This window comes from Crocodylus porosus, unplaced genomic scaffold, assembly GCF_001723895.1.
Source record: "Crocodylus porosus isolate Cpor-Errol unplaced genomic scaffold, CroPor_comp1, whole genome shotgun sequence".
NCBI classification, from domain to species: Eukaryota; Metazoa; Chordata; order Crocodylia; family Crocodylidae; genus Crocodylus; species Crocodylus porosus.
In genome coordinates this window covers 30,408,664-30,420,776 of record NW_017728943.1, presented here as the reverse complement: position 1 = coordinate 30,420,776, position 12,113 = coordinate 30,408,664, and the positions used below count along the sequence as shown (strand labels likewise).

General features: G+C 41.6%; 1 protein-coding gene across 1 annotated transcript in view; it reads right to left on the bottom strand.

Annotated features, from left to right (window-relative positions):
* Positions 1-12,113, bottom strand: part of SLX4IP (SLX4 interacting protein) — a 144,140-nt gene continuing 132,027 nt past the window's right edge. Inside the window, 6 exon segments of the mRNA XM_019549114.1 lie at positions 1-1,287; positions 1,289-1,435; positions 1,437-1,552; positions 1,555-1,707; positions 1,710-1,906; positions 3,460-3,569. Coding sequence (XP_019404659.1) covers positions 1,090-1,287; positions 1,289-1,435; positions 1,437-1,552; positions 1,555-1,707; positions 1,710-1,906; positions 3,460-3,569 — 921 coding nt within the window. The 3' untranslated portion in view covers positions 1-1,089.

Here is a 12,113-nt window from a genome sequence, read left to right as displayed (position 1 = left end):
TAACAGAAAAGATTTATTTCAATTTTATTGCATCTATTTTAGGAAAACAAAAATGAAATAATGAGTTAATTGGTACATGTCAATGAGTTGTGCAACCCATAAAAGTGATATTAAAAAATGATGCACAATTAAAAATTAAACACAAACTTTCTATCATTAGTAGACAAACACCACAGATATAGTTTATATACAAGCAAATACAAGACAGCTACAAGTGCCCCTCACAAGGAAATACAGTATGATTTTTAGATCTGTGTGCATGAACTATTCCCAGCAATAACAGTAGGTGCTAGGCCTTGCATGTATAAGCTCTCTCTAAATGGCATAAGCCTGCAAAAATTCTACCACCTGTGTACACAGCTAGTACTACAAATCGTGTGTACCTGAAACTGCAGATGCACAAATGTTGCTTATGTTGAGTCCCCAATGAAAAAGTAGGCCCTAAATGACTAGCCAAATTAAAGAAGGTTATGGATTCAGTGCTATTTCAAAATATTTTAAAAGAAAATGAAAGTTTAAATTTCACTACCCTCGGGCATTTTTTCTCTTTTTAAATGTCAAATGAATTAAACAAGAATTTTCCCCACTAAAAGTCTAATGGGTGAATTTCTACTAATGAATAAAATTTCGTGTTTAGCAGTCAGCACAAAACTGGAAAAACTGTAAGTGAAATGATTATGACAGTTGCCTTAATTTTGCTGTCCTCAGATCTTCAGGTAATGATTTATTAGTAGCATCAAAATTTACCCTATCCTCCCCAGGAAAACTTTAGTTTGAAATGGTAAAATGTTGTATGTGAAATACTGACTAATTATATAAACACTATGTCCTTCTTTTATTAAATATTTAAATACATTATTCTGACAGGCAAAAACCAAGTGTATTGTTATAACAGATCTATGTATTTGAGGCATGTAGTGAATTAGTTTCATTGCAAAGAAGTTTAACAATTTAACTGGTATATTTAATCATCTGCAATTTTATCATTTCTATTTTTTCTGAATTCTTTCAAATATAACTTGGCATACACGTCTGCTGAAAACAACTATGGGTGCCTAACTGAATTCACAATGGCGATATTTTAGTGCATCATGACTTTTTAACCCTCTGTAGTTTTAACTTTCTAGATCTGTCTTCAACATCTTTCTTTCTTTTGTGCATAAGCTCCTCTGAAGGCTTGGAGTTAAGTTTTAAATAGGAGGATAGAGGCATTAGGCATAATTCTTCAGTGGTTGTGGCTAGCTCATTTTGGTTTGTCTGCTCAACTGGTGTATTATTTTTCATAAAAAAAAGGTCTTAGGGGATTTTTTCCCAAAGTAAGTGACTCTTTATCAGACATAGATTTTGCCAAGTCTTGTTTAGCAAACAACTTGGAATTCAATCGGGTCTTCACTTCTGAAGATGGTTCTAAACAATCAACATTGGGTTTTTTTTGTTTCTGTGTCTGTGGGGATTAGATAATCCTCTTCAGAAAATGATTTTCTGCAGGGATCCAACTTTTCTTCTGAACCACAGCTCCTTTGCTGATTCTGTGTTTCAGTCACTCCTTGACTTGTTTTGGATCTGGCAGTGCTGACTCATATCTACATGGAAGGTACTTGCTTAGAAGTCTCATCTTTAACCACTCTGCCGAGTGAAGTTTTTGCTGGCTGCTAGCATCATCTGGCTGTCTCCGATTAACATCATTTTCCAGTTCTAAAACAGGAAGCTCTCAGCTGCATTTTTGCAATCCTTTGGTTGTTCTATGTGCCTACATTTTGCTTCAGACTGAGGATCGGAAGGAGTTTGACGTTCATTCTTCCTGTTCCTCGTCTCCCAGTTTACTGAGCCAAGATATACTTTCATGGTGTCCTCCCTGGTTTGAGGTTTGCTCGAGTTACCATTGCTTGTTTTTTTCCTTTTTGCACTGTAAAAAAAAAGGTTTTGCTTTTAGTAACAAAGAATCTTTACTGCTTCACTCTGCCCTTTTACAAATTCTGAATGTTTAGTATGGCACCCCTATTCTGGATTTGGAAAATCTGTCCTGTATATTATCTTGACAAGCAGTAATATTTATCTAGTGTGAATAGTATCAAGGTCTATCCGTTTGATTTTTCTACTGCGCTAGGGGAACCTGATTTTATTAATAACTAAGCCGTGAAGCAGTTTACCTTTTGTTGCAAGAGGCAAACCTAGATACATTACAGATGTGAAGAGTTAATATTGCCTAAATACAGTATATTGAATTCCTTCCCAAACCAGCTAGATAAAAAAAAGTGTTTCATGTGTGCCTAAATGGTTTCAAATCATTCACATAATACATATGTACAATGCATATCTATGGTGGGGGGGGGAAGGGAGAGGAATGTATTAGTTTCAGGTCTCTAGTTTAGAATATTTCTCTGGAATTTATCCCAGGACATTTCCAAGCTCTACTTACAGGTTAACCACTACTCAGCTGATACCAAGTGTGCTGAACTGGGGAAGGGCTTAAGTAATATAAGTGGATAGTATTCTGAAAGGTATTAAAAAGAAAATGCAACCACAAGAGACATGATGGAGTGTCAGTACATAAACACTTTTCAACATCATACGTACCACATACATCTTAAGATCACACAGGCTGGAGAAAGAATTTTCAATGGAAGTTGTAGATGTAGGAGTTAAAGTCTAAATATCTTAGCAGAGATTCTCCCATGTTGAAACTGCTTTCTACAGTTTTGCTGATGCCAACTTACCCTAAACCCCAGCATATCTGAGCCTGGGAGGATCAATTCAGAAATAGGGTGGAGATGACCTTCCAGAGATGCAAAGAGCACAGCAGCTCCCACCCTGTTCCTGTTTCCTCAGCAAGCCCAGTGGATCTGACTAGGGTTAAAAGAAGGGCTGCCAGGACTCTCTGCCGTCTCTTGATCCAGCAGCTGCTGTACTAACCTTTGGGGCAACTGGCAGCAGGTGCAAGATAGAGTGGGATGCATGTTACACCAGGGGACAAATCTAGCACAGCTGGCTACCTCTGCTCCCTACTCTCTTCACTGTCCAGTAGCCCTGTGTACTCCTCAACTGTGGTGAAGGTCTGCACTGTTATTTTCAGTGCTGTATGTTGCAGGCTCCCAAATGGGGAAAACACATTTTTGTAAAAAGTTTTCCACCAGATCCAATCATCACATGAATTTTTTTGGCACTCACGTTTTTTAAAGAAAAAAACAACCTGTTTCATTCTGCCTATGCTATGAGAGATATATGTGGGTTTTAGCTGCTATATGTGGTATTATTTTACAAAATAATGTAAACAGAGTGTGTTTTTATGTGCTTATTCAACAGTTCATTGCCTGACTGTTTACTAGCCTACAGTAATCCTATGTATAAAGAAAAAGGGTGTTGTTATTTTATTTTTGACAGCATAGGTCAGCCTCTGCTTTACTCACACGCTGTCAAATCATGTTAAGTATCATACAAGTACAGAAAAAGTGGACATACATATCTTTCAAGATATCTTGCTTTATCTGTTGAGTCAGAGGAATGTTGCACTTTTTCTTTTCAGCAGATTCAGCAAAATATTCAGAGGTCCCATTAGAAATGTTTTCTTTCTGCTCCAAAAGAAAACACAGGTTTAAAACACCACTCAGAAGGTATGATTATTGAAAATAAAACTCTACTGCTGAACACTTAAGATTTACAGATGTTTGTTATTATTTTTAATCCAAAGAGAAGGAGAAGGAAAGGCAACTCAGAAAAAAATGTTTGTAATATTATAATATCAGGGACTGCTTAGACAGTTTGCTCCCCTTTCAGACTCCCAATGTGCATATTTCATACGTTAAGATATACCACAAACAAACAAGACTGTAATGTAAAGGATGTAGATTCCAAACCATCTGAGGAAACTGTTGGCAAATATCTGACATCTCTGTGGCTCAAACTGTGACAAATGCCAGGAATCTCTGTTGCAGACAGCAGCATGTTTGTCAGTTTTTTTCTGAAGAGACTGAGTGGCGCAGTGGTCTATACCCTTATTCTCTGAAGAATTCCCATAATTTTCCATGTTTAAAAAAAAATACGCAGAGTATTACTTGCTCTATTTAAGCAAGTAAGGGTTAAAACTTGTAACACTAACATTTTGATGGTCATGGCTTGTGGTGGTTGGCTACTACAGAACCGCAGAGAAATTCTTTCTGGTCTCAACTAACAGCAGTACCATAGCTTTATATAATACAGAGATATGGAAAAAAGGGGGAAATGCTCTCTCTCTTCAAGCTGTGTGCACTTCCTTTCACAATTAAATAATTTTACAGAGAGTCCAGCCATTTGCTGACTTCATTACTACCTTGCATATTCTTCACATCAATGTGGTCGCTGAGGCTTTGGACTGAGGAGATAAAACTTGGCACTGCTGGATGGGAGGGAAAGAAGAGAAGTGGCATTGCTCATAGGTGGGAATTATCTCTTTCTCTTTTGGTACATTCTTCCTACACAATGTAGATGAAGAACCTCCATGGATCCACAGAAGGGGAGTTGCTTCTTGCTCCGCCCTGTGAATCTAGCTGGGGCAGGCAACCAGAGAGACCTAAGGAAAGCCAAGACCGACTGTTTCATTGTTTTTAAGGACAAAAGACATCATTCATGATCATTTAGCATGACCTTCTGCATAACAAGCCAATGAACTTCATCCTATAAATCTGTATCATGGTTATGTTTATACAAAGAAATTAGGTGACAGTCCAAGGGACTGAAGTTGTATTTAGCCAAAAAACAATGGGACCATGGACAGCATCAGTGTAAGCTTCCCTTACACTGAAGGCCCAGCTCTAAAGTGATGAAATCCTGCAGAGTCAAATCTCATGCAATCCTTGCCAAGACTGCCAACATGGATGCCAAATATGATGTGGTCACCTGCCTGCTAGGCGTTTCTTTTAAAGACAGTAACCAACTGATGAAAAGTAGCACTTAGTGGAAACCTGAGATTATAGCAAAGACAAATGAAGACAGTAGACAGATACTAGACTTGCTTGCTACTGTAAGTCAACCAACAACTTGCTGTTCTAGGGGGTGTCCTCTTATATAAAGAATAATACTAAACTGAACTGTGCAGTGCCTTCAGATGTGAATAAATGACCCCAGAAAGACATTGAGACAACATAAATGATTTTACTTTTGACCTGACTTTGGCTTTAAGTTAACAGCTCATAGGCAAAAGGTCGCTGCATTAAATTACACCATCTTAGACTTTTTTTTTTTCAAATGCTTGTCTCATAAATAGTGACAAAAAAGGGTTAAGGTGTTAAAACACAGTAAATAAATAAATAAACAACCCCGAAATGATTTGTGTGCGAGACACTTCTGAACATGCCCTATAAGTACAGTAGATTTTCCTCTTTGAGCCACACCCTGTAAGTGCTGTATTTTGAGAGCTGAACAATTAATATAAGGAGTATGAGTCAGTCTTTGAAAGACTCTGTGGGAACCAGAGAGCCTTTTGCTATTAGGAATGATGTAAACTCCCTACAGCTGGAATAAGTCCACAGCAGAAGGCAAAGAGTCATAAATAACAACAGTGGACATTGCATATACCACTAAGATACTCAACTATTATTTGTAAAACTTTCTTTATGTTCTTTATTCAGCCTAATCATTTTAGTCAATTTAGTAGAAAAAAACCCAGAAAACCACCCTATGTTTTGGGAGTACTATTTATTTCCTATGGGAATTCTAGGCTTGCTAAGGAAAGAAAAAAGGCTAATCTACTCTCATCCTGTCTGGTAATCCCTAATTCCTTTTAGCTAGTGAAATAATTAAAGAAAAATATTCCAGGCATAAAAAGGGGGACAGCAGAAGCAGACATCATATAAACAATGATGCCATGACAGAGAAAAACGTCAAAGAGTCAGACTTGTGACTTGACTCAAAAAAAGCTGCGGGCAGTGGGGGTTGCTGCTAACAAATTAAAACCACATTTCTCGGCAAATTGTTCAAGACAGATATATTTACATTTTTATGAACAGTGGGTGGGCACAAGTAATTAAAATGCTTCTTTACCCCTTCAACTGTCAAGATCCATTAGGAGTCTTGTATTCTTAAAATTCTAGGGTTAGCTCACTCCTTTTTGTCACTAAATCCCTGCAAAGCTGGGTCTTCAGAAGGGAGGTTTACAGAGAAAGAGCGGTTACTCCCTGTAAGCAGAGCTCTCTGAAGTTAATCGTATGTACAGATATTCAACTCTAGACAGTTTTTACCATCTGACATCAAGAGGGAGCACACAGCTTTTTGCTAACTAACAAAGCACATCTATTAGGCACACACTGTGCTTACACTAAGGGAATCAAAACCCACATCCTGTTTAGATCCTTTTGAAAAGATTCTAGGATGCACACAAAAATTGAAAGGTAGAATCAAGGAACTGAAGACTATATAGATGGAATGAATGAACCAACAGAAATATGACAGATAAAATTGTTCCTTGCAGAGTTTTGCACGATACTAAAAGTGCAGATACACGAGTTACTCTGATGGCCAAACTACTTCAGTTGAAAACTGCTAAGGCCGGTCTCCACAGCAAATGAAGAATCTTTCCATGGGAACAGGGAGGAAATGTAGTTGATCTAAGTCTTATATAATATGAAATTTGATTAGATAATCTATTTCTGTTAAAGAAGGAATTAGATTGGATTTGCCCATCAGCTCTTTGCAGAACTCTGCTAGCTCAGACAGTCCATTTGTCAGAGACTGATTTTAATAAAGCTAAGTATCTTCATTCTCCTCACCCTGTTCCCTGGTTGTAGTGCCAGCATAGCTTACAGAAGCTTCATTAGGGCCAAGGAGCTAGAAGATGCTTCCATATTACTGTTGCTTGCCCCTAACCTTGGCACAGCTCCCCTCTGGCTGGAAACTGCACCAGCACTACAGCACTGGGAAGAGGATGGGGAGAAGGGATGAAGAGAATCTGCAGTGGTGTGAGCATAGCTTCCAGTTCCCTGGCTCTGGTGCTACTCTTTGCTGCTCAGCCTGAGAGCAGACATGGGCACAGGCAAAGCCTCACAGCTCTGCAGGTTGGATCCACTGGCTCTACCATATGTTGCCAACTCCGGCCTACAGGAACTGCTGGTTATGTGAGAGCCTGCTGACCTTTCTCTTCCAGAACAGATGGGGGGATAGGGGTGGGGGGTGGGGGTTGGCATTTTGGCCAACGCCAAGAAAAGGGTGAAGAGGTCTTATGACTGTGGGCTTTAGATAAGGTACATGTACAGCAGGGATGGACAAAATACAGCACACCGATTGATTGCATCTGGCCCACAGCTGCCCCCATGGCATTCTGCCCGCACCCACTGATGGCTCTGTCACAGCCCGAGTCCCACTTGGTGCGCACAGCTTCCAAGTGCAATGAGCAGCCACCTGCAGGTGGCTGAGTAAGTGGATGGTGACCTGGTGCTGGAGCTAGAACTGGACCCCACATGCTAGGGCAGGAGCCATTCAGCTGCAGCTTCCCCCTGCCTGGCTGGCCATGAGTTCCCACTTCCCCATGTTACTTGCTGCCTGGAACGGTGCAGTAGGACGACGAGGAGCCACTGGAGGCAGGGGGAGCTGAGCAGTACCCAGGCGGCTGCAGCAGTAGGAGGAGCAACCCCTCTGGGAAACTGTGGGCTGGCCTGGCTGGGGCAGTGCCATTGGCGGACATAGGGTGGTGTGGGCAGGGCTTGGTTGGATGAGGGAGGAGTGGACTACATCTGCAGTTGCACCGTACCACCTGGGTAAACTCTGCTTCACATGCCTCCTTCTCTCCCTCTCCCCAACTTTGACCGGCTCCTGGGACCTACTGTGTGGGCAGCCCCCATACACCTCATACCCCACCCCCCACACACACAATATACATATAATATATAGGACTTTATTTTGAGCTATTATGCAATTGCCTCTATATACACTACTCAAAAAAACATAAATCAGGACAAAAATATTTTCTGAAATAAAATAAAATCTACTAAAGTGTGTTATAGTAGAGGTTTGGTTTTTAGCATATGATTTTGTTTTCATCTATACTAAAATGCTATTGTCTGAAAGATTTTATATGTGTGGCCCTCAACAGCTCACCAAAACTCGCTAAGTGTGCCCCCTCCCCCAGTGTACAGGAACAGTTGTGGGGGAAAAGCACCACCCACCAGAACCTCAATGGAACAGGTTACACAGACAGGCTATGGAGTCTTCATACTCGCAGGTTTTCAAAAGCCAGCTAGACAAAGCCTTGGTCCTGCTTTGAGCAGGGGGTTTGGATTAGATGACCTCATGAGGTCCCTTCCAACCCTAATTTTCCATGATTCTATGATTCTGTGTCAACAGGCCCTCTCACAAGTCTAGCTCCCTTTCATAGGGAAGGCAGAGAAAGGGTTTGATAGCAAGGTTATATAGCTGTCTACACCAGAGGCAGCCCTCATGCACTTCCTGACTGATGATAACTAGCAGATTTGGTTGGAACGCAGCTGAGCTTGACCAGACATTCTGCATAAGTACACGATACCCAATGAGGCCCTGCAAAACTGAAATTAAGGCTGAATGGCCTTAGAGATTTCATGCAACACCCATGATTCACACTGGTCAACAAAGGAATGCAAGTCACAGATCATCCATTCACATGAGATGGAGAAGGATCTCAGTCCAGACAGAAGTTGTCAAAGATGATTCATGATCACCAAACTAGGAGACAAACTTGTAGCTCAGAGTAGTAAAGAATACAATGAAAAAAAGAAGCCTTCCTGGCCAATCCAAAAGCCTTAATAGGTCTGGGGACTATGAATGCAGGACTGTCCCACCCTTCAGGAAATTCACAGATGCTAGGGTCAGAAGGGACCTTAACAGATCATCGAGTCCGACCCCCTGCCTAGGCCTGAAAGAGTGCTGGGGTCAGATGACCCCAGCCAGATGCCTATCTAACCTCCTCTTGAAGACACCCAGGGTAGGGGAGAGCACCACCTCCCTTGGGAGCCCATTCCAGACCTTGGCCACCCTTACTGTGAAGAAATTTTTCCTGATAACTAGTTTAAATCTGTTCTCTGTCAGTTTGTGACCCCTGTTCCTTGTTACCCCAAGAGGCGCCCTGGTGAACACAGCATCTCTAATTCCTTGCTGCAACCCCCTACTGAATTTGTAGGCAGCCATAAGATCACCTCTCAGCCTTCTCTTGAGGAGGCTGAAGAGGTCCAGGTCCCTCAGTCTCTCCTCATAGGGCTTGTCCTGTAAGCCCCTAACCATATGAGTTGCCCTCCTCTGGACCCTCTTGAGTCTATCAACATCCTTCTTGAAGTATGGCATCCAAAACTGGATGCAGTACTCCAACTGAGGTCTGACCAATACCGTATAGAGGGGAAGTATCACCTCCTTGGATCTATTTGTCATGCATCTGCTGATGCATGATAAAGGGCAGTTAGCTTTGCTGATGATTTCATCATACTGATGATGCATGTTCATCTTGGAGTCCACTACGACTCCAAGATCCCTTTCAGCTTCGGTTTTGCTGAGAGGGTCACTTCCCAGTCAGTAGGTGTGCTGGATATTTTTGCACCCTAGATGCAGCACTCTGCACTTGTCCTTGTTGTACTGCATCCTATTGGGTACTGCCCACTTTTTCAACCTGTCCAGGGCTGCCTGCAATCGTTCTCTACCCTCTGGAATATACACTTCACCCCACAATTTAGTATCATCCGCAAACTTGGACAGAGTACACTTCACGTCCACATCCAAGTCACTGCTGAAGATATTGAAGAGTACAGGTCCAAGGACCAAACCCTGCGGGACCCCACTACCCATCCTTCCAGGTGGATACCGACCTACTACCTGTCTACTACCATTCTCTGGGTGCGACCGCTAAGCCAATTTCCCACCCACCGGACTGTGTAAACATCTATGTCACACCCTCTTAATTTATTTATGAGAACAGTTTGAGATACCATATCGAAGGCCTTGCTAAAGTCCAAGAAAACGACATTCACCTCTACTCCTGTGTCTAAGCATTTTGTGATAGTGTCATAAAACGAAACCAGATTGGTCAGGCATGATCTACCTACTACAAATCCATCCTGGTTTCCCTGCTGCATTATTTTTCCCACTGAACTCCCACAAATATGAGCCTTCATAATATTTTCAAAGACCTTTCCAAGGATGGAGGTGAGATTGACTGGTTTATATTTATGCAGATCCTCCTTCCTCCCCTTCTTGAAAATAGGGACCACATTAGCCCTTTTCCAGTCCGCTGGGACCTGACCCGAGAGCCATGAGTGTTCAAACAGCCATGCCAGTGGTTCAGCTATGACACCGGCCAATTCCTTCAGAATCCTCAGATGCAGCTCATCCTGACCTGCTGACCTGAACACATCCAATCCACCCAAATGACTCTGCACCAAGTTGGCATTAACAGTTGGTGGGCTGGTGTTCTTCTGATGTTCATCTAAGAGCCCATTAGGAGACTTATCTTGAGCCCTGTTTAGGAACACTGAGGCAAAAAACTCACTGAATAGCTCAGCCTTGATCCCCCTCTCTGTCACTAATTGTTCCTCCTTGTTCAGTAGAGGTCTTATGCTACTCTACACCTTCCTTTTACTCCCTACATACCTAAAAAAAGACTTTCTGTTGTCTTTAATTTGTGTTGCCAGCCTCAGCTCTGTAGTTGCTTTGGCCTTTCTAACTGCCTTCCTGCAAGTGCAGGCCAAGTAGGTATACTCCTCCTTGGTAGCTTCCCCCTGCTTCCACTGCCTATACACCTTATTTTTCGCCCTTAGGCTCCCCTGAATTTCCCTGTTTAGCCAAGGAAGTTTTTTGGCTCCTTTCCCCCTTTTCTCTCGTACTGGGATAGTCTCTCTCTGTGCCCAAAAGATCACTTCCTTTAGAAACGGCCACCCTTCCTGGACTCCCATCTTGCCAATATTCTTCTCCTGTAGTGCATCATTGACTAGACTCCTAAGCACACTGAAGTTAGCCTTCCTAAAGTCAAGCACTTCCACCACACTAGTTATCTTACCCACCCTACGCTGTATGGTGAATTTAATTGATTGGTGGTCACTGTCCCCAAGGTGACCATAAATCTGCAGCTCCCCTACCAGGTTCTCCCCCATAGCCAACACCAAGTCCAGTAAGTCATTCCTTCTAGTGGGACCATATACCTCCTGCATTAGGTGAAGGTCCTGCACACAGGTTAAGAACTTATGTGAATGGTTGGATTTGGCTGACTGCTCTTCCCAGCAGATGTCAGGGTAGTTTAGGTCCCCCATAACAACCACATCCCTAGGCTGTAGGGTCTCTGAGAGCTGCCTCAAGAATTCCAAGTCTAGCTTTTCCCCCACCACTAAGTCCCTTTCCCCACGACCTCCATGTATCTTAACCCACAATGCCTCAACTTTCTCCTCCTCTGATCCCATTTTCAACAATCCCCAGGTTTGATCACTGGTATTTTGATTTGGTAGAATTTTATAACTACTTTGCACAAATGTAAATGACAACAGAAAGTCAAAAACATCCTCATTTTCTGTTTCAGACATATATATATTGCTATCCCAGAAATCCCTTTCATATTACTATTAATTTAATCCCTTTCACACTTACCTCTGCAACTACCACCTTTCACAGATCCCAGCAACAAACTTATTTGATTATCACTGAATGCTTCATTGTTAGGATAATTTCAACTGCTCACATGCCTTCAATAAGTCTTCTACCTATTTCCATTTCCACTGTTTCTTCAAATAATCTTTTCCCAATTTTCCATGTCAGCACTACAATAATTATCATTACGAAAATGTCACCAGCTCAGCAGAGATGACAAATTGCTCTGTACCTGTCACAATTACTTTAGCTTCCTCCTTTGCCATGTTCCCAAAATCCTCATCTCTTTCAAAATAAAACCATTCAAGTCTACAAGTATTAGTCAGTAAAAGAAGAAACAATGCTTTTAGGTTTACAATTAGCAACAATCATCCCTCCTGTTCTTTCATCCTTTCCTTGAGGTTTCCAAGGGTTTTTAAAAAAAAACTATAATATAATGTATTATTCTTTTAACGGAGAAATTTGCATTCTTCTAAAGTATGGGATATTCTGCCCATTTCCTAACTAGTTCTACCATAAAGTATTTTTCCAAACAGATTGTAAAAATGTAA